Source organism: Apostichopus japonicus, chromosome 8, assembly GCF_037975245.1.
Source record: "Apostichopus japonicus isolate 1M-3 chromosome 8, ASM3797524v1, whole genome shotgun sequence".
NCBI classification, from domain to species: Eukaryota; Metazoa; Echinodermata; class Holothuroidea; order Aspidochirotida; family Stichopodidae; genus Apostichopus; species Apostichopus japonicus.
In genome coordinates, this window is record NC_092568.1 from 5,188,064 (window position 1) to 5,211,500 (window position 23,437).

The 23,437-nt window shown below is 36.3% G+C and overlaps 1 protein-coding gene across 4 annotated transcripts in view; it reads left to right on the forward strand.

Moving 5' to 3' along the window:
• LOC139972033 (serum response factor-like) overlaps positions 1–15,193 on the forward strand; it is a 34,247-nt gene extending 19,054 nt beyond the window's left edge. Inside the window, exons 3-10 of one of the 4 annotated variants that reach the window (XR_011794575.1) lie at positions 3,683–3,770; positions 4,312–4,488; positions 4,956–5,085; positions 7,611–7,774; positions 8,931–9,068; positions 10,819–10,910; positions 12,602–14,072; positions 14,179–15,193. Coding sequence is in view for 3 of the 4 variants with exons in the window: in XM_071978905.1 (XP_071835006.1) it covers positions 3,683–3,770; positions 4,312–4,488; positions 4,956–5,085; positions 7,611–7,774; positions 8,931–9,068; positions 10,819–10,910; positions 12,602–12,679 (867 nt within the window). In the remaining variant the exon portion in view is untranslated. Of the gene's footprint in view, positions 1–3,682; positions 3,771–4,311; positions 4,489–4,955; positions 5,086–7,610; positions 7,775–8,930; positions 9,069–10,818; positions 10,911–12,601 lie in introns of all 4 variants that reach the window. The other 3 variants (XM_071978905.1, XM_071978907.1, XM_071978908.1) reach the window with 3 other exon arrangements.
• The last annotated feature ends 8,244 nt before the right edge of the window (positions 15,194–23,437 follow it).

Below are 23,437 nucleotides of genomic sequence, written 5' to 3' on the forward strand. Positions count from 1 at the left end.
ATACTGTAGATAGTCAATCTGTCTCTCTGGCAATTGAGTCGACTATCTGATTTACTGTAGATAGTCAATTTGTGTCACTGGCAGTAGAGTCTACTACCTGATATACTGTAGATAGTCAATCTGTGTCACTGGCAGTCGAGTTGACTACCTGATATTCTGTAGATAGTCAGTCTGTGTCACTGGCAGTCAAGTCGACTACCTGAAATACTGTAGATAGTCAATCTGTGTCTCTGGCAATTGAGTCGACTATCTGATTTACTGTAGATAGTCAATCTGTGTCACAAGCACTCGAGTCGACTACCTGAAATACTGTAGATAGTCAATCTATGTCTCTGGCAATTGAGTCGACTACCAATATACACATAGATAGTAAATCTGTGTCACTGACAGTCGAGTCGACTACCTGATATACTGTAGATAGTCAATCTGTGTCACTGGCAGTCAAGTTGACTATCTGATATACTGTAGATAGTAAAATCTGTGTCACTAGCAGTGGAGTTGACTACCTGATATACTGTAGATAGTCAATCTGTGTCACTAGCAGTCGAGTCGACTACCTGATATACTGTAGATAGTCAATCTGTGTCACTGGCAGTCGAGTCCACTACCTGATATTCTGTAGATAGTCAATCTGTGTCTCTGGCAATTGAGTCGACTACCAATATAGACATAGATAGTAAATCTGTGTCACTAGAGTCGAGTCGACTACCTGATATACTGTAGATAGTCAATCTGTGTCACTGGCAGTCGAGTTGACTATGTGATATACTGTAGAAAGTAAATCTGTGTCACTAGCAGTCGAGTCGACTACCTGATAAATTGTAGATAGTCAATCTGTGTACTTTGCGTTTTTCACTTACCTATCTTTGCACAACCATGGTATATTGTCACTGTACTGTGTTTTATATTGATCAGCGATGTGATTTACGTTTTCTCTCAACACTTTTCCGTGGTTCACTTTCGGTTCACCAGCTTCATTCTGATAAAGAAACAGGTTTGGATAAACTTATTGCAGATGAGTTACAAATTTACAGTACCTGACTTCATAGATAGAGTAGATTATGGAGCAATTTTAATTGGTTTACAAATATAATTGGTTAATAGATTAAACTATAGATGAACTAGACGATTAATTACTAGACTACCTGCAAAGTTTAAATAGCCAGCATTTTTGCTTCGTTCCTCGCTTACCTGTCTCCTCACAACCTGAGCACCTTCTACTGTGCCTAGAATGAACTGGTAACCTTTTAACACTGTGCACTCCCCCCTGGTCTATCCCCTTCCTTCTCATGAGACTTCTCATGCACAGTGTTAAAAGGTTACCAGTTCATTCTAGGCACGGTAGAAAGAGGTGCTAAGGTTGTGAGGAGACAGGTAAGCTTGTCACTCGTAAATATCCAAACCAGTAAGTTTTGGAATGTTTGATGTACTCTTATGCTTCCTGGATTCTCTTCACATCAAAAGTATATTAAATACTCAACTAAATAAATAATTTATCCAATCCCACTTGTTTTAAAGCTCTGTGGTACAAGGAAGCTTAAAGTTACTGAAAGAATTTGGTTTAGCTTGTGTATCACTTGCCAAATTCTATAAAGTTAAACGTTTTGTCAATATTGTGTCAGGGAATTTTTTTCTCGGGTTTCAGAGAAACTAGCTTTGCTTCCACATTGTCAAAAGTTGATATGTTTGTACAAGCTATGACCCCATAACACCTACAACTGGTTTGACCTCCACACTAGTTTGGAACCCACCAGTCTGAATAATTTGCTCAAACTGTTCTATGAAAGTTACTACCATACTATGTTTATTGACTATAGTGGGACTGAAAATACATGTGTTTGCCAGCTATAGAGGTCATGGCCTTCACATAGGTATATTTCCTTGTTGGCCTTATACCTTGTCAGTGCATTGAAGCAGAGCTGAGATTTGTCAATGTTAATTAAGGTTTGGTGGAATTATAGCATCATACACAATTAGTCACATGTATGGCCTTGACGTCCTTGCGTTATTAAGCAAATAAAGTATCTATACAGATGTGAATCTGTAAACTGACTACCAGTCATTGGAAGTTTTGGGTGGGAATTATTCTCAATTTCTCACTGATTTTACATTTTTCTAGAGCCTGAGCATTTTGAAAGCTTTAACGTATTTAATCCAAAGCTGGGCTGTTTTTGTTACAATCATTGCAATATAGTGTATTCATCCCATGTCTACCTGATAGATGTAGGGTAACGTCTAATGGAAGTTGAGGTTTGATAGCGGATGAAAGTGTCCATCAACCGGCCATATACTAGTATGTGATGATTAGCTAAATTTATAGGTCTGCATAAACTGAACTTAACCTGAATGCAAAGAATGCGTTCCAGATTTGTGCTGTTACTTGTGAGCTCATTGATCGGACTGGTAAATGACATTTCAACACACTGGCAAACAAGCATGCCAATCTTCTAAGGTCCTCCCAGGAATTCTACTCTCTGTATAGAGAGAGAGACAAATATTTTCCAGCCGTAACTCGTGGCAGCAGTAACTTCACCGTACTGGCAATAGTCGTTTTCCCCTTGGCAGGTTATAGTGATGTCATAGACTAAATTGAGGCTACTGGGTAATTGTAACTGAAGTATCTAAGAATAGACCTACCAATGGGCAAGGTGCAACAAAGTAATTATGAATGGGGTTGTCCAAATAGTCAAATCACCTTCCATTGGTAATGTCCACAAGCAGTTCGAATGAGATGCATTTACTTCGTCATGGTTATTCATTAGTTTAGGTTATTCCATTCTTCCGAAACGGAGGGGGTAGCAAGAAATGCATAGCTATTGAACTCCTGGCTGTTCTTGGATTTGTGGTTGTATTCTCAATAGTAGACTGTTGTACTGTATTATATATAGTGATAAACTAAGTAATATTTATGTTCTTACAATATAGATGGATGCATTAGGGCTACATATTTCAAAGCAAATCAAAACAAAATGCTCTCTTTTAAAGGTTATTGAGGATTGTGGGATATCAAGTCAGGATTTAATGGCTAGATTCATTTATAAATTAATGTAAAATCATGATTTTCCAGTTAAAAAAATTATCACTTTTCCTTCTTGTATGGTCCTGAATGAATACACTCTGAAATGTGTTCCATGCTTTCTTGTTACTGTAATCAAGGTAACACTCAGTTCAAAGTGCGCATGTTTCCCCTGAGAAAAAAATATACAGTATATACTGAGAATACTTCATTCAACAGTTTGTGTTCTGTTTAGTATTGATAGGGAAGTACACTACATCAGTAAGCTTTACTGTGATCAGAAGTAATTGTTTTTTGTTGTTGCAAAGATCAGAAATCATGTGCTTCATTCATCACTATCCTTAAACATCATGAGAGGAACTGGTAAATAGTTGTTTGTACAAGGAAATACATGACTGGAATGGGCTGGACAGGAGAGGAGAGGGGTGTAATTGTACCACATGGGTGATAGGACTAACTCTTTTCTATGTATTTAATTCATTTCTAATAAGTTTAAAGGTGGGGTACAATACTACTAGCTCAAAAGTTTTTTTTTTTCTTTTCTTTATGATGTATATAGCTAATGGGAGATTTGACAAGTCCTCTTTAGCTATTGTGAATGACTAGAGACTAAGTTTGTGTTCAAACTTCATATCTGTTGTATCTTTTTCTGTTTATGTTTGTCAGGAGTCACCCAGGAATCCAACAATGTTCACTGTAACAGTACCTGGAGCTGGGGCAGATGTTCCCAGTGGGAGTAACACATCTTCAACAGGTTTGTATTAAATTGACTTCTACATGATCTTCAACTAAAGTAATTAAGATGGTAATCTAAATTCAAAGACCAGTGTGTACTTATTATTTCATATCTAGGAATTATTCGTTGAGACCCATGGTCTACAACTGACCCCCTGCTCGTTGATCGACCGATCAGGGCATGTAACGGACGTTTTCTGTTGAATGACAAGTGATGGGTTAGGTCACATGCAAAAACCACTTTCCCAGTTTAATATTGATTACTGTACATTTGTTTAAACTGGACGGTTTCAGCTGTGAACAGCTACAGTACACACTGCTGACAGCCAGTCGGTAAAATGCTACATGTTGAGATGCCCAAACTGAACCCGATGCGACTTAAAACTTGCAAGTTCTTGATCTGCAGTATTTGTAAACAACATGCACACTATCCCATAGGGTACATGTATGCTTCAAATGCTATTCTACTGTAGTTTTGTTTTGAGAAATTTTTTTCCCCCATTTTCCAAAAAATAGATCTAATAATTTGTGTATTAATATTACTCGTTTCTCTTTAATAGGGTTGTCCCTTGCAGGAACAGGCCACACTTATCCAATGACTACTTACTTGCCAACTACCACAGTATCATCAGGACTGAGGCACAACGTCTCGGCTACCAACAGCATCATCAGTCGCAACAGTGTTGCAACAGCCCAGTCATCTCCCACTGCTAGCTTTACAACATTGCTTCCACAAAGTAAGGAACAGAGAAGTACAAAACATAACAAACTGTTTAACTGCAGCAAAAATAGAATTTAATATAAAATGCAAAGATATAATAATAAGAGGTCCTGGTGTTTCAATCCTAACTTCAGGGCTAACTGGCAACACCAACAGGGGGAAAGAACAATTTTAAAAGTACTTTTGCAGTCTCTCCCATCTGTTTGTAAAAAAAAAATTCTTATGAATATATGTCACTGTCATTTTGCCTCGATGGAGATTCTGCTATGATCAAATTCCCCAGACCTTTAACTTTTACTGTGGAGGCATGGAACTTAGATTAGGATTACTTCTTTAGGTTCTACACCCTGGCATAATTCTTGACCAGAACCCATCAGGCCATTTTGGAGTGTTTTGTTTAGGTGCTAACGAGGGTGACAGGATCTCCAGAAATTAAATATACAAAAAATTAAACAATGCCTGATTTCTTTTCTTATCGCTTAGCAACCTCACTGACATCTGCAGGTGCTCTTCAAGCAGGGCTTGTTCAAGTTACCCAGGCTCAGACACCAGTACAGGTCCAAGCTCTACCACATCAGGGTGCACCACCAGCCCTCGTTAGGTATGACCATGGGTAAATACGTATACTAATCATTCAGGACACCCTTATGAAGGAATTAGAGATGGTAATGGTACGGTATTAATTGATGAATGGTAAAATGAATCTTATGTTGTGGTGAGGGGTTAAGGACTAAGGAAGGAAGGAAGCAAGCATGAGAGACTTGTGTTCTTTCTTCATACACAAGATTTCTATTGGGAGTAGAAACATTTGAAAAATGGTCAATTTGATCGTTATCAAAGCTGAAACAACTAACAAATATCTGTTAGTTTAAGTGTCATACTTGGCAAACATTTAGATATTTCTAGTAAGTACAAGAATCATCGCGTGTCTTGTGACATGTGAGAACTTTTTGATACAAGATATGGAAGTGAAGGAAATTTCCATAAACTTGTTCAGTTCTATGTATAGATCATAATGAATTTATGAAATATTGCTCAAGTTTGGTAGAATAGAAACAAATCAACTACAGCTTGTAAACACAATAACAGGCAAAGTCATTGTAATAACATGGGATGATTTTCAGACTTGGTGAATAGATACCCTATTGGTGAGGCCTTTGTTTTCGGAAGTGTCAGCAGAAGACGAGAGCATGAACCCTGAAGAATGAGAGCAGAAATTTATGATTGATGTATCACCTAATTATATGGATTACTCACGATGAGTAGTAAATTTTTTGTCAAAGACATAGATCCCAGCTGCTTCCTGTAGTCAGAACAGAAAGTAGTAATTATGGTGGAAGTATGGCCATACAAATTTTTCTTTGTCCAATAATGCAAAACTGGCATTGTTTCCCCATCCCCCCTCTCCCTCCCCAAATGTAACCTAAAATTTCTGACTTTTAGAGCAATGTTTAGGATGTGTGTTAAGAAATACTTGTATTTGTATACCACATATATGTTATGATGATATGGTTTCATGTAAAAGCATTTTTGAACTTGAGACAGATTTTATTTCCCCTTTTGAAGTTGATATCTGAAATAATTGCCTTCAAGTTTGTGCTACTACCAAGATAATGAAAGGATAATGTTAGTCTCAGACTACATATTGGAGGTAGCATAAATTCCATTGTTGGCACACGTTGTGTTCTCTCATAAAGTAAATAATTGCAGCATTATTATGACCTCATTTTCTTTCTAATTTGGTGACTGTCATTGGTTGGAATGTTACCAGCAGGGGTCTAAGGTTAAATAATCCTCATTCACCGAGTTTGTTTTCTTCCGTTCCCGTTGATCTCCGTCCTTTGCCAATGTTTTGTGTTCATTGGCCTAGATGATTTAAGTTAAACATGTGACATGGAAAGTCAATCATAGCAGAGAGAGGTTGCCTGTCTGCAGCAAAAGGTTTCTCGTCTTAAATATACTCAACTCATCAAAGAGCTGCTATATGGTTATTTCAAATTAAAATTAAGAACTGGGGCCAAAGATTTGTCATAACCTTCTGTAAATTGATTTAAACTCTAGATGGCAAATGATCAGTAAACGTAAAGAAAGTTTTACTTCACTCCTTACTTCCATGTATCGGCACAACAACTATACCCATGCTGTATCCTGTGCAGAGCATATGTTAACCTTTTAGCAATGTCCTCTCCTGGTGACCGGCCCAATTCTGGTCTGCTGCCCTCCATATGGTTCTACCATCCATAATTCTTCAGACAATTTTTCAATGTGATAACCAATGAAATACTATCACGGAGAGAATGAGGAAAAGTTTAAGTAAGCCACAGAGGATAGTAGTGTACTTGTGTGTGTGTTTGTTTTGAATTGAGAACAATGTTGCCACTGGTATATAAAGCAGTTTAACTCCTTTCTCTTTTAGATTTATTGATTCAAACATAATATCAAATATGCCACAATAATAATTAAGAAGACAAAAACCTTCATCCTTTGAAAGCAAAAATGCTCAAGTTTTAACATTTCTAATGCATATAAAATGGAAACATGAATCTATGTGTTTTTTGGGGGGGGTTTTTTGGGCATATTTTCATGGGATGTCACATCAGTTTTCAATAGTTTTTGATCATTGCAGAAAGATGATATCACCTGCAATAGGTCCATGAACTTAAATATTTCTTTACTTAATTTGAAACATGTTTCAGAAAACAAGTTGATAAGACAACTTTCAAAATATTCAATATGTAACCATTAGGTTCGTGACAGTTATCTCTATGACATAGATCAATGATGATGATGGTTGGGTTTGTGTCTCCTGTCTGTGGAGGGAAAGATGGAGGGGGGGGGGAGGAGGGGGTAGTTGTTCATGACAATTATCTGTATCTCATAGACCAATAATGATGATGGCTGGGTTTGTATCTCATGTCTGTGGAGGTGTGGAGGGAGGGCAGATGGGAGGGAGGGGGTAGTTGTTCATTACAGTTATCTCTATGACATATATCAATGATGAGTAATGATGATAGTTGAATTTGTGTCTCCTTTAACAGTATGTATGCAGTTAACAAGGAATGATGAAGTGGAGATTGCAAACTTATTCAAGATGGAGTTTTAATCTTTTTGTAATATTTCTTTCTTTTTGTCATTCAGACTACCACAACAAGCTACAGCCACAATGTCTGGAAACACAAGACAACAGCTACTGACAACTCTATTGCCGACCGTCTCTTCTGGACAACAACAGCAATTAGCAACAGCTCAACCTGCCAACGCTGTTGCAATGCTAGCGAGTACCCAACCACAGGCTTTGACAAGTAAGTTCCCTTTAACTGTATACACTTTTATCCTGCTAGTTCCCATCTATTATAAAGACAAAAATACTACAACATTTTATTGACAGTCTTAGAGTCCCACCTTGGACCATTTAGTGTTGATGGAAATTGTAGCCCTCGAAGGGCTCTCTCAAAACAAGGGTCAGTTGTTTGCCTGGACCTACATCAGTTTACCCAATGCACATAGGCTTGTGTACTCTAAATATAGGAATCAGGGCTGAAGGGTATCGTTATGATTGTGGATTGAGGCTGACACCAGATAATTGCACCCATCTGAAAGAATAAAGAAAACTTCTATGAAGTGAGGACAGAAGATTGCTTAACTCAGAAAAATTTGACAGAGACTACAATATGGTTATTGAAATGCAAATGCTGCTTAAAAACTCTTCGACTAGATTTTACCGGTAGCTAGGAGGCAAATATCTCTTCCGCTACATAAACTAAGAAGGCAAAAGAGGAAGAACAGAAAAAATAAGGACAGAAATAATCAACTGGAGAACAGAAATAAAGATATAAGAACAGAACAGAAGATCTTGTAATCACCACGATACTTACAATGTAAGATTATAGCCTTCCAAATGGTATTCCACATGTATCCGTACATGGTGATATTTTAGAGACTGGCATTGAGTGCTTGATCTACTTGACTATGTTTTAAGACAGCACATCTGCTTGGCAGACTTAATGTAGTTTTACTAAAAGGCTGTTTAGTTAATCAATGGTACTTAAAATAAGCTACTCCTTATATTGTGTGTGAAGTTTCTCAAATGGATGATTGCCAATTGGTTTATTACCAACCTCAAACAAATAGGGAGATAAAAATTTTGCAAGGTGTAACTTCTGGCTTAAATGTTTTCTACATTCACAATAATTGCAGCCAGATGCTTAGATCAAAAGTCAAAACCTTACAAGTTTACTGAAGGTGAAACGTGTGTGTGGTTATTTCGGTTTCGTTTCAGAAGTGAAAATAATATCTTCGTCTGCATAATTTTAGAGACATGGTCATCACCGGTTATTTGTAACAATTTGCAAAGTAAAAGGTGTATGCATCATAAATATTTGGTGGTGGGGGGGGGGGGGGTTTGCCCCTTTTCTTTAAGACATTAAGCTTACATGTGTTGGTTTCTTTTCATCTTAGCATCAAATGGCAGTACTTACACCACACCACACATTATGTACCAGACACCACAGGGAGTGGTATACGCAGCGGGAGCTGCTGGAACCGTTAACATCCCAGAAGCTCTCGTCCTGAACTACCAAGCAGCAGCTCATCAAAGTAAGTACGAAACAATCCTCTCTGATAATGCAAAAAGAATAGAGAAGAATGACAACTATTCTTGAATTGGCAATTTCTGTTTACAATGCTAGATGCCACCATGCAATTGCGCATTTTTTTGTAGAAGGTTTTTTTCTTTAGATATAATACTGTATGCTGCTTAGCTTGTGGGAGCTAGGATGAATTTCATTTTAGGCTTCTTGTATATATCTCTTAGTTTATGAAATGTCTGCGTACTAGTTAAGGTCTCTTAATTGTGTACAAATTATCAAAAACTTAAGAAATACTCACACGAACTACCTGGTGCCTTTCTTCAAAACGTCACAGAGAGTATGGAGAAAAGTACAATTAAACATTGTTAATCAGATGCATAATTGGGACTTATGTGTGTTGTTTTGAGTTCATCTGTATATGCTTTTGGATCAAATTTCCAGTTCTTTTAGACATAAATTAATTTTCTTCATCTAACTTGTTGCGATGAAAGGGAATTTAAATGTTTGGCTTTTTACTATAGATGTTTTTGGCCAATTTGTCTTCTTTCTGAAAGGGGGTGTAGGGGGGCGGGGAGTGTAGGGGTAAATGACAATGTTTGCACGGGGTATCCGGGTACCGGCCCTACGTGATACTACCTGGTTCCTAATTTATTACCGGAAGTTGTGTTTTTTTTATGTTTATTGCAAACCGATGGTTAGGCAAGATTTTTCCCATTGCCTTAGTGTGGTGTTAGGCTACTATGTGGTCGAAGATAACAGCAATAACGAAAGTATTCCATGGATATCTTATAACTGCGTCACAATTTCAGCTAATAAACAGATGGTAAGGTAGATTACCCCATTGACTTAGTGTGGTGTTAGGCTACTATGTGGTCGAAGATAACAGCAATAATGAAAGTATTGCATGGATATCTTATTACTGCGTCTCAATTTCAGCGAATAAACAGATGGATAGGCTAGGTTTTCCCCATTGCCTTAGTGTGGTGTTAGGCTGCCATGTGGAAGAAATTGAAAGTTTTTTTCACAATTATTATTTATTTATTCGATTATTTCATAGAAGGAAAGACTGACAAGGAAGTTTACGAGATGTTACCAGTGGATTATAGATGGGGTAACTAAAAAATAATAATCACAAATGGCTTTTTACTAAACGTTTATTCCAAATGCGATCAAATTGCGCGAATCGCACATTCTCGCGGCAAATGCAAACCCTGGGCCTGTATAATAGATAGTAGTAGTAAAAACTGTTTCAGAGCTAAATTTGATATTTATATGGTCTGATCCAATAGAGGTCGAGAGCATACATAAGCAGCTGCGGCAGTGCGATGTTAGTAGTGGTGTTAATTATATGAAGTTATTAACAAGTTAATGAAAGAAACAAAAGCAAATAGAAATTATTGAGGAAGATTTTATACCTCATCTTAAACCTATACGTATTTGAACATGAAAACATTGTCAGTGGAGAATATCATTCATTATAGCATCAAATGTGTAGTTTCTTGAAAATCGTGATACACGAGGGTAAACAATTTTTTCCGGGTACCCTGATACCTGACGGGTAACGGCTCTCGGATACCCGGTTCCCGTTTTTTGGACCCGTGCAAACACTAGTAAATGATCTAGGATGAAAATAGACGATTTGCTCCATTAACAGATTTTCAACCTAAAATGCTCTCCTCGTCTCCAGTGGCAATGTCGCTCACAGTCAATAAAATAGAGTCATTTGAAAATGGTATGAATTATTGTTATTTTAACAGCTCAGACTCTTGGAGCTGGTGGTCAAGCAACTCAGACATACCCAATCACAGCTCTACCACTGCCACTTCAGGGTGTAGCTCTCTCCCAGCAGGTAAGTCCAGGTTTTGTAAAAAAAGAGCTCTACAAGATAGATAGTCACAGCCTGAGTACCAATTCTGGTGGTTTAACTTATGACTCCCATTCTGTCAGCAAATCCATTGGAATTAGGTAAAAGGAAAGAACCTGCCTGCCTGGCATTGGAAGTTCTTGGAGTTTAAAGTATTATGCCTGGAAAAGTGAGGAAAACAAATCCATTTTTAAATAAGTCTCCTTTTGATATGTTTTTATGAACACTGATTTCTGGCAAAAAGAACCTTTCTGGTTTAGAGCGGTCAATTTTGGTAGTATTTTGTAATCGTCGATCAAATATGCCTCATGAAAGCAATTCAGCAAAGCCATCATGTCTAAGCCTTTTACTCAGAGTATATGCTGAATTTTACAGCTAGGACTAGGTCATACTATATCACTATGAAATGGCTTATGTGAGCAAGGTGTCTAGGAAGTGTGAGATGAACAGGGCAGGGATATGTTTGGAATTCATGGCTCTTTGAAACCTTGTAACCCCTCTCCACCTCCCCCCCTTCCCCTCCACTCACCCTTCCACATAACCACAAATTAAGAATTGAGGTTAGCAAACAGTTTTGTAAAGAGTAACAATAATTGTTCGGCCTACTATCGGTGTCCAAGCGTTAGGTCCTCATTCCTGTGTAGCTGTGACTGTGAAGCATGTTATGGTCTTGATAAGCTGATGTAAAGAAAGGTCCTGTAATTTCATTCTGTTTGAAAGTGTGAGGACCAATTTAATTTACAATTAAGAATACTGCCACCTTGACTTGCTCCTACTCTTCGTTGACTTAATATAATAATCTCTTTTGTAGTGTAAAATTTACTTTATGATGTCCTTGAATAATCTCTTTCTGCATCACTGTGTGTGTGTGTGACATGACTGAGAGGAAAGTTTAGGATTTCAAGTTTTCATGTTGAATGCTTCCTAATGCATTATTCATGTCTGTCCATATGTTGAATGCTTTCCTAATGCATTATTCATGTCTGTGCATATGTTGAATGCTTTCTAATGCATTATTTATGTCTGTTATATGTTGAATGCTTTCCTAATGCATTATTCATGTCTGTGCATATGTTGAATGCTTTCCTAATGCATTATTCATGTCTGTGCATATGTTGAATGCTTCCTATTGCATTATTCATGTATGTGCATATGTTGAATGCTTCCTAATGCATTATTCATGTCTGCATATGTTGAATGCTTTCCTAATGCATTATTCATGTCTGTGCATATGTTGAATGCTTCCTATTGCATTATTCATGTCTGTGCATATGTTGAATGCTTTCCTAATGCATTATTCATGTCTGTGCATATGTTGAATGCTTCCTAATGCATTATTCATGTCTGTGTCCAATGTTGAATGCTTTCCTAATGCATTATTCATGTCTGTGCATATGTTGAACAGCCAGTTGGGACAATTTCCGAATGCTAATACCTCTCTAAACTGTACTCCAATATCATGCTCTCAAAGCACTGGTACAGTAAAAATAATTCCTAAACTTGATCTGATAGAAACATGTTATTCATACGAGTGCTCTGAAGTGGTACATAACACTACAGTATAGATAAAATTGTCCCAACTGGGTGATGTTGAAATGCTTCTTAATGCATATTCATATCTGTGCATATATTGAATGCTTCCTAATGCATTATTCATATCTGTGCATCTCTTGCAGCAGCTTCCCCAAGGAACGATGTTAAATGCCGAAACAGCCAAGAAACTAACAGCTGGTCAAGGTCGATCTTCTACGTAGCTGGGAGGGGGGAAGAAGAGATTCGTGAATCTTTATGCCAGATCTAATTTTCAAACTCCAGGGATCATGGGTTAAAGTGGAGTTTGAGAGCCTGTAGAGTCTTCACCTAGCAACAGTTTGAGCATAGTTTCTATGGCTATTAGGGAGAAGAGAAAGCAATCGTGAAAAGCAGTAGCTAAGAATGTGAGATTGTGTAACAGAATTACACATCTGTGGACTGTCGGTCAGTGTCACAACAAAAGGACATTGTGCTGGATTTAGCATTTGGAAACGGTTATTTATAGGCAAGACCGTATCTATAAGGTTGTCTTTTCACTTGATACTCAATGTTTTGAGAGGTCAATGGTCGTCAGTTGTGGAATGGAAAAAAACTCAAACGGATAGACAGACAGACAGATATTTTGATGGATGTCACCTATGAATGTCTTTGTTGAAAGCATGGTTAGTCTGTGGATCGATTGCAAGTCGCCAGAAATGGATCATTTAGTCATATTTGTAGAATGGATGAGATTTACTTGAAACTTTTTTCAAGAGTTGACCTTTTGTAGAGGTGTACAGAAGCTTGCTCAGGTGACAGCTTAAGATCAGAAGTAAGAGGGATTTGCTGTTTGTTAAAATCGGTCGTCGTCTGCTTTCTGACAGAAAAGTGAGACTGGTTTTATTAATGCCAGTCACTTGTATTATTGCCTTAGCCCTGCAGCTTAAGCCTTACATTTTGGTAAGATTTGCTGAGGCAAAATTCTGTGAGGAGATTTTCCTGAGGATTTTTCTGAGGAGAAATTCTGAGTGACTTTTGTGGATCTTCTTCTTTTTCCCTTCGACCTTCGGTCTGCGGTTATTTTGCAGAACGGTGTATGTATCAACTGTAATACAAACCTAAACTTAATTGTCACTGCCTGGGTTCTAATTTTTAGAATACCATTTGACTACTATTTTCCTTTTCTCACTTCTATGGTACACACCTTTTTTATTCAACAGCAGCATTGTTGGTTTGTAACAAAGAACAATCATGTCGGTTATCAACAACAACTAATTAATTTTCAACTAATTACTTTCAGCTACTAACTTTTCAAAAATTTGAAACAAAGGCAATGTTCATAGGAAAATAAGACAGTTCAACAGAAGGCGGAATGTTGACCCGTAGCGTCATCAGTCTGCTTTCTACAGCATAATTAAAGCTTTCAGATTGTGTATTATTTTACAATCTTTCGGTGAGGGGTCTTGTAAGATCTCCTTTGCCTGCCGTTTGTTGGTTCAAAGTTGCAATATGTCCGGTAAGAGTACTTACCCGAAAGTTTTCTCTTTGTTAAAATATTTTTCAATATTTTTTCTCTTGGTTGTAATTCTTCTGTTAGACGATTACCTCTGTTTTGAGTTTATCATGTCACAGCAGGTTGCAGCAACGAGAAATTTGAATGACTAAAAAAAAAGGAGGTTAAAAGAAGTCTTGGGTGAAACAAGTTTTGTCTTTTGTTTTGGAGTTTATCATGTCACAGCAGGTTACAGCATGAGAAATCCGAAAGTTGCCTTTCAGCCTGAAAAATGTTTGGTTTTGGATGATAAATGGGTAGTGTAAATATACAAGTGACCCCAGGTGGGTCTTCTCGATGTCAAGTGTACCATAGGGGTAAATCTTCATTTGTTTTTATTTATCGATGTTTTTTTATTTATTGTAGGTGTACAGGAAAGTGCTTGCTAAACTTACCACAGGGCAGTGATATTGAAAGATGCTGCTAGGTTTGTTGTTCCTGAAAAGTTATATAATGGAGAGATTGCTGGATTTGTTGGGTAAATATTGAAGAATGCTTCAAAGGTACAGTTAAATTTGTCATGCAAGACTTTCTATGAACCTATTTTGAGCCAGTTTTCATCATTTGGAGCCATTCTGAGAGGAATGAATGATCTTTCACATCATTAAGGCAAAAATGAAATAATTCATTTTGTGGAAATAGTCATTGTTGGATTATATTGACTTATAAGAGAAGTACATTTGCATCTCTGTGTTATAACTGAGTTCACATGGAAAGAAATACTTTAAAATCCACTGTAGTGCCAGTTAATATCCATCTCTGTGAAATATCATGTAGCTATAATTCTTTGTAAACGGGCAGAGGGTTGGCATGTGGGCGTTTTTGTTAAGTCAATCCCTTTGATTGTATCAGCACTGTGTAATAGCGTGTATCATGTGTAGTGTAGCATTATAACCGATCGAATAATTATTTTGCTGAACATTCCGGGCCATTTGTAGGCCCACCGAAACCTCAAGTGTAATAATACCTGACATTGTGATGCTAACATTAGTGAGTGACTAGTTTCTTAATCGTGTGTGAGACTTTTTTTTTTTTTTTTCATTGTAAATTTGATATCTCGTATAAATCATGTCCTTTTTGTTATGATTCCTCTAGAAGGTTTGTGAGTAATGGTGAAACCAGTTTGAGAATTTTGGAGTGCTTTTCGGAACTCTTCCGTTACAGAGTTTTTTTTTTTTTTTTTTTTTTTTTTTTTAGATCATAAGACTGAAGGAGAAAGCAATGTAATTCTTCTTTGTAGAAAAAGAAAATCCAAAGTAGATAGAAAACAATCTTCAATAAATTTTAATATCTCAATTTTGAGATTTCATTGTGCTTGATACTTGAAACGAGGTACTAACGAATGTAAGAATTAGTTGCATAGATGGATCTGCAATGCATTGCGTGCAAACAAGATTTCAAAGTAAAAAGAAAACTATCTAAAAGAAAAAAATATTATAATTGGCAATCATCGAAGTGAAGCTAAATCGAAAAGACATGCTTTGATCAGTTTTGAAATGGAAACCTGCATTACACTATTAGAAGCAAAACAAAGAGAGATTCGTGGAAGAGTTGCAAAATCTCTCCGTTTTAATATATAACGCTTTGAATTTTAAATATTTAACAGCCTTTTTAACAGTAATACCTATCTATGTCAACTTTTTGTTTGTTATTTGCTTGTGTGGAATGCAAACGCCTTTGTTCAATCCTGTGGTGAGGATATCATTTTCAGCTACCATTTTGCAGGAGATATAATTCTTTTCTGATCCCTTCAGCCTATTAGAAATGGGTTAAGTTATCCTTTTATTCATATTGTGAGCAATATTGTTTGCAAATATTTTTCAAAGATATTTTTGGAAACTTCAAAATGATTTTTTCATGGGTACTCTAACTACAGACGAAAAGATTATAGTAGGGATAATGAAAGCAACCCTTGTAAAAAAAAAAAAAACAGCTTTCATTCAATTTTTCATATTCTTTATCTTACCTTTATTCATTTCCATGTATATTTAGTCCTCTCACCAAAGTCCCAACATTTACTGTAGTTTTTAACTAGCTTTACTTAGTATTCTTACAAGCCGTGTAGTGCCTTGAAGTTGGAAATATATATCGTAAAGGAAAAGTCTATTTTGATATAAGCTGTGTTTCCCACAACAGGGTGGTAAGGATCTGAGCTAAATATACAGCTCATTGGTTTAGGCAGTTGACTTGGAGTTATAGAACTGAAATGCTGCCCTCTAAAATGATATGACTCAACTGTAGATGCATACAAGTTGAGGTTGTGTTCAAGTGTGTATTTTGACAAGACAGACAAATTTTTATTTTGCTTAAAATCAACTGTTGCAACTTTTTTTTTATTATATATAAAACGATTATTTTGTATTTGTTTACATTGTAAAAACAGGATTTATATATTGTAGAATATTTGTAAATATGAATTTCAAAATGGCCTGAAATGGTGTACATAATATAAATAGAATTTTACTTTCTCTAAGTATGTCGTAGAAATAGGTCCAATGGCTCATTAGGTTACCCCCACTGTGCTTGAAAATTGAATAGAATTTTGACGAGAAGTTTGACAAACCACTCATACGAAGTGTCATCGTCTGACGTGAGTGCGCGAGAAGAGTTTTGTGACCTTGTTTAGACATTCTCATATGCAAGATTTGGAATGTATCTGTTGAAGGGACACAATGACTGTAGTGACCTTTAACCAAGATCGTTGTATAATAGTAGTAGTATCCATTTCAATTTGAAGGGACTTGTGACACCGTCCTTCATGTGACATTGTCACGATCACACGGTTACAGTCTCGATGTAAGAGGACTCTTGTCGAGGGTGCATCGAGTTGTTTGGTTTTTGTGTCCAAGCTCTCTCTATCTCGGGTGACTTTTTGTAAAAGTAACGAGATTCAAAAGTGTACTGTGGAGGAAGACCTATGGAGACAGCGGTAAAGTTGCTGTCGCAGAAGTATAAAAAAAAACTAGTTTATCACTTAACAGCTGAAGAAGACATTCAATTCATTTGTCAGCATTTGCTATCAGAGTGAAGACATATTTTTTCTTACCAGATATTTTTAAATAAATGAAGCGTATCATGGACTTCATTATATGATATAACCTTAAAAAAAAAATCGCACGTCACAACTTGAGTTGTTTAACTTAACGTACCAGATTTCTGATATGTTTGATCGAAATATAAATTTCATGGATTGTGTAATAATACAATAGAATGGAACTGATCAGGCAGGGGTAGCATATGGACTCCTTAAATATTCTGTATTTATAGTATTATAAAATTGTACGACTTAAAAAGACAATACCTATCAATGATTGGTTTATAAATACTAATAATGTTAATGTTCTTCCTTTTTATCTGATTGTGGGTTGGTATCGATATTTGTTTGAAAGGTGGATTTCTTTTGCCTTCAACAATGGAGTGAAATGGAAGTTTGTTGGGTTGGGAGTGTTAAATCAATTATCCTTTTCGTTTAGTCTATTTATTCTATTCAGTGGGGTGGGTTCTTTTTACTTTGTTTTAGTTTGAACAAAATATATTTAGTAGGTTTCGTGTGTTTCAGATGAAGCGGTGTGATTAGAGCTTGCTCAGTGGGGACATTTTGTTACCCCTAACGAGTGAAACACGTGTACCTGATGAGTTTATCGGTAATTAACGAGCAATTTGAATGTGTTTAACAAGGTTATTTTACCAATTCATTTCAGTCATGTGACTCATGTGTTTACGTCTCTCCTTTGTCTGTATTTTTTTTATATCAATTATGAACAAAGATAAAAAATGCATACTATTTAATTTCAAGAGTTATTTGAGTATAACGATGCACAAATTGATTGGCTCGGCTTCTATTTTGTACTCTGCGTCTGATAAATCTGCCATTATTATCAAACTATAGTTATAACAATATACAAGATACTTCAATGGATTGGGGGTGGGTAGGGGAGGGGGTAGTCCTCTTTACCATACTTATCTTATTAAGGGTTCCCATCATTTTCTTTGTTTTGTTTCTTTTTAAGTTCACATGAGGAAGATGTGAGAAAAACAATAAAAAGTGGAAATCCTTTAAGACAATTCTCACTTGTCATATATTGTGTAAAAAATCCAACCTGTTATTTGAGGAGCCATCCTCTCCTCGGCTTAGTTGTCATGGTTTACTTAATCTCTTTCCTCTTCCTCTTCCTTCTTTTTCTATCCCTCTCGTCATCTTCTCATCCCCTTTTCGTTATATTAGTTTTCTACCCAGCCCGTTTTACCCTTATTATCTCAATACATTACATGTATAGAGATATTGTAACAGTAAGTGGGACTCTCTCTTCTCTTAAAAATTTTTCAGCGTCTTCAAACAAAGTTCTTTTTCTCTGGAATTTCCAGAGCAAGAATATATCATATAGACCAACAAAAGTTACTATTTTTTATTCCAGAATTGTATCTCATTCTGTGACTTTTTCACCGATTTATGTCCAAATCGGGCCAATTTGGACTGAAAACACACTTTGGCAGACCTGTTTTGCACACGCTCCAAAACTTATGTTTTATGAAAGAGAATAGAATAGAACTGTCTTTCAACAGTGGTATCGTCTAAGATAGGGTCCTATGTATTATATATTTTATTAACATTTTAAACTTTCATTTGTTGTTTACAGGTAGGTATTAATAAGAATTTTACTACCTGTATATGACATTTTATGCCTTTTATTTGCTTTATTTGATGGTTAAATGATTTTTCTTTCTTAAAACAACACTGAGCTGCCGCCCCTACTATTAGTAAAAAGGTCCGTTTTTGATGATTAAGCCCCGCCCCAAGTCTGTTTTGTAGCAGATTGGCTATGACTCATAACAGCTACACGAAAATGGCTACGCTCGCGACCAATTTCTGTAGTGTAGTTAGGTACGCGAGGTGTTAGTGTATTGCATGCTAATTACATTCTGTACTGCTGAATTCCATTTAAGGATAGTACTGGTGTTCAGGTAGCTTTTTAGAGCAAGGGCCATGATAAGTTTGTTTGATTGCCCTTCATGTATTTTGTATAATTACGTATACACATTCTTGTATTTCTGAAGGCTACTTACTGTAGGCCTAGTGCATTTAAAAAATATATATATATATATATAAGCCTAGGCCTATTAGGCTTTCAGTGATAGCCACATTAGCATTGTACTGGTGTTCAGACAGCTTTTCCTAGGAAGGACCAGGTAAGTTTGTTTGATGAGTACGTATAAAAGAGGAGCCGGCCATAGCATCACAACTTTTATAAGACTATAAAAATTGTATAAGGTTATGTTTTATTTATAAGGATATAAGATGTATAAGGTTATATGAAGTATGTTTAGCTTTCTTTTGAACCTGTAATGTTTGACATCAAATGTACAAAGAATTAAAATAACAAAATGGAGAGGAACTGAGGTGGCTATTAGGGGAAGAGGAGGCCACCCATCACTTGCATATAAAAACTTGTAATCTTCTTTTACATTATTTTTTTCCAAGTCATAAATCCATGAAATCTTCATGTCCAAAAATTGAGATGGAAAAACGTGGGTTGTTTTGATATCTAGAAATGGACACAGTTTTGATGGTAGTCACCACTACAGTAACATACATAGGTCAATAGGCCTAGCTCTCAAGGCAGGCATCAAGAATATGGTCGAGTTGTTAGCCTCTTCTAATTTGGCTGTTGTCATTGACGTCAAACTATATGACCAAAAAGTCCAACAGAGACTGACCTAAGATGAAGGATACCACATAAAAAACAAGTTTTTAGGTATTCTATGACATTACTAAACCTTGCAATGTCGTTCTTTCGACTAACAGGCAATGAGCGCTAAAGGCAAGACTAGCAGGAGTGTAACCTGCAGAGACTATTCGTGGCAAAGTAGCAAAAATGCAAGTTATGTATTTGTTGTACCATGATTGATATTGATAATTGTAGAGACAGAGCAAAGATTTGAAATTAGGAATCAAATTAAAACTTCCAGTATTGAGATACTGCATCATTGATGCTCTTGTTCTGTCATCCTCTCATTGCTGTCACACATCTGCTAGAAAATAAATGCCGTCTACCATGGACCACATACACCTGCCCCTATTAACCCTTGCCCTATTAACCCCTACCTCTCCAAACCCAACCCCTACCCCTCCAAACCCTACCCCTCCTCATACTTGGTTTGGCCATTTTGGTCGATTTCATGTATAAATGAAAAACAGGTATTTGTGATCATCTCCAGTGGTTTACATTTCATTAATAAATACAAATCACTTATGCACAAGGAAATATGCTCAATAAGAAACTTCGAACTAGTTCACTGGTTATTTAAACGATTCGTGGGAGTTATACGAACATGATACTTTGACCCAGTGATTGCATTTGGGGGGGGGGGGGGGGAGAGGGTAATTTTAATAGGGTTTATTTGGGGGGGGCCTGTAATGGTTTATTTAAAATATTTTCATTATTGAAAGAACAATTGAAGCGTTGTCATCGATTTTTCAAAACAAAGACACTAAAGAAAATCTGCTCTTGTAATTCTCCCAACGTTATCAAAATACCATAACTATAACAGCATATTTTTTTTTTTATTAACTTTTTATCAAAGATAATTCCTTCAAACTCGCCAATACGTCAAACACATATGGCAATCACAATTACATATTTGAATAAACTTTATTTATGGACCATATTTCCGCTAAAGTTCTAAATATAGACAGATCTTATTCGACCGTGGTCTCACCATTCCGTAAAAAACATGACAAGAGGGTGTCAACATCGTCTATGGGTTTTATTAATTCCGTCTGACATGTTAATAAAATCTTCGTTGACTTATTCCCCGATGGTTTTATTTGTGGTCGTAAACGTGATGCATGATAGCTTAATTAAAACTTACAATCTTCAAGTATAGGAAGAGAACATTGAGGTTTTGTTATATCAAGAATGCAACAGCCGTGTAACAGTCAAACTTCAGGTCATCAGTCTTGACCCAAAATATGCATAGACGGTCAAATATTAAATTTCAAACTTCATAAGCTATTTTCCTGCCACCTTCAAAGAATATTTCCCTCTCCAAGAAATTAAACTTATCCAGTTAGACTCCTCGATGTCTGTAGATACTTAGGAGAGGTCGATCGAACCTCTTAGAATATCAAAACAAATAATAATTATGTGTTGTTGTGTGGATATTTCCAAAAAAAGGTTCGTTTGCAAACTCACACTTTTATTGGGAAAACAGAGTTAATGTTACACTCTCCCGCCTGTCGTAACGACCAGGTGAAGTACGACTAACCAGTCAATGTTGAAGACGTCGGATGGGGGTGAGGGGGTGGGGGTGAGGGGGCAGGCGGTCAACGGAGCGGGACATTAATTGTGGCGACAATGCATAACCTCCGACGGACAATTCTATAAATGTTGACCCAATAATCTGTCCGATTCAAACATGAGTAATTACAGTGCAACACCCGATTGTTCACACCTTCGCTATTAGATATATCCATAGGAACTGTTTTTAATTCGCTCGTTCATGAAGGATAAGTGTGTTCTTTTTTTGTTTCCATGGAAATGCAATTTCTATATAATAAGGTATGAGTGCAAAAAAATGTCTTTTGAACTAAAATGCTTCACGTTATTACATTTGTTCTGCACAGTTTCCGACTGACCGACCATCTGTTCGTATAATTTTAGTATTAATAACAGCACGGATATAGGTAGTTATTACACCACTGACGGTTACCTATACGTAAATAATATACCGTGACTGTCCAGCTTCAACGAGAAATAAGCATTAGTTAAAAGGTTTACTCAAAATAATAATATTTTGTTTACAAATCGAGACTTTATTACTTTGAAAAAAACATTCAAGTTAAACAGACTGTTTTTTCTATGTTATTATTCTATTCATTTACTTATTAACGTTTCCTTGGGTGAGGGGGGGGGGTGCTGTCTATTCGCAAGGCCAATGAAGACAAGTTAGCTATTAGCATAATAAACCTATCGGTGAAATGCAATCTGGATGATATTTAACGAGTATTTAGTCTTTTGAATAATTGCAAAATATGAAAGTACATTTCTTTACTTTCGGAATGGCCGGCGATCTGCGTTTGATAATTTTCGGCTGTTTTTTAAAGATATTTTCCGATTATTCTTGCTTCATCCGATCATGACATTTGTCTCATAATTGCTCTTCACTTTTGTTACAAACTGACTTGAATTATTCTTTCCTGTAATAATTACATAGGCCAAATTAATATACTATTTTAAAAGACAACATGTTTGCTTCATTTTCCAAATCATCAAAATACTTATCTACACCCCTATATATACATTACTTGCAAATGTTGATGCGCACTGTATTTCTTGAAGAACTAATTTTAGTCCCAATAATATAGTTTTCTATTACTCTGTTGTTATATTTTATAGCTAGTGTAAAGTTACAGTATACAGCGTTTGAATATGTTAACTATATAAAAAGAAGGTAAACAATTTGTTTACGTTATATCAACAAATATTTTTATTTCCAGTAAGTTGCCTAGAATGGAACTTGTTTGTTTCATTTCAAAGCACGTGACTAAAAGTTTCATTCGTCTAGCTATTTCCGTGACGTAATCACCGGTACAAACGGCTCTCCGATTTAATTATTTCCGATTTAATTAAAACGGCTCTCTGATTCCATAATTATAATGGGAAAGAAATGCACGGAATCATGTTAACGCAGAAAATAGCTTCAGGCAGATTATCACCCCCTGGCGAAACCTTACAGAAAGCCATTTACTTGAATCGCGTCCAATAAAGTTCAGTAACATTTATATTCCCAAAGAGTAAAAGTTCACTCTTTGAGAGCCACCAGGGTAATCATGTGTTACTTTTTGAAGAGAGAATTCTACTGTTTACCCAAAAGAGAAAACCTACAAATTTAGCTCTACATATTAATCAACACTATCCTCTAATACATGCAGCTACATTATTATAGGCTGACGCCGTTCTTCGGTTCGAGTGAAAGTCACTCCACAAAAGATTAATAATCCAGTTTACTCTCAGAGAGTGAATTTATTTTAATATTTGGCATTAATAATGAGCAAAGGAGTGGCATTAAGATTGAGCAAGTTCTTGCTGACATCATGCCATCCGGGCCATACAAAATATATATCTCTATTCCTATCATCAGTTTTGTTTTGCTCAAAACATTTAAAAAAAAAACTTATACATTATCAATCTATTAAAGATTATGGTCACTAACGCCAAACACTTAGACCGAACATTTCAATCGATTCTATAGCATTTTCAATCTATGAAACTTATTGGAATAAAAAGAAAGCATATATATATATTAAACACTGTTTGAAACGACAGTCTTGAATTTATACTCTTACAGTCGTATAGTTTGGTCTCAGTGACTTACCATGGCATTTTGTACGACTATAATTAAACTTAATATTGGCCTCCAGACGGTGGTTGGTTACTTAACGAGTGGG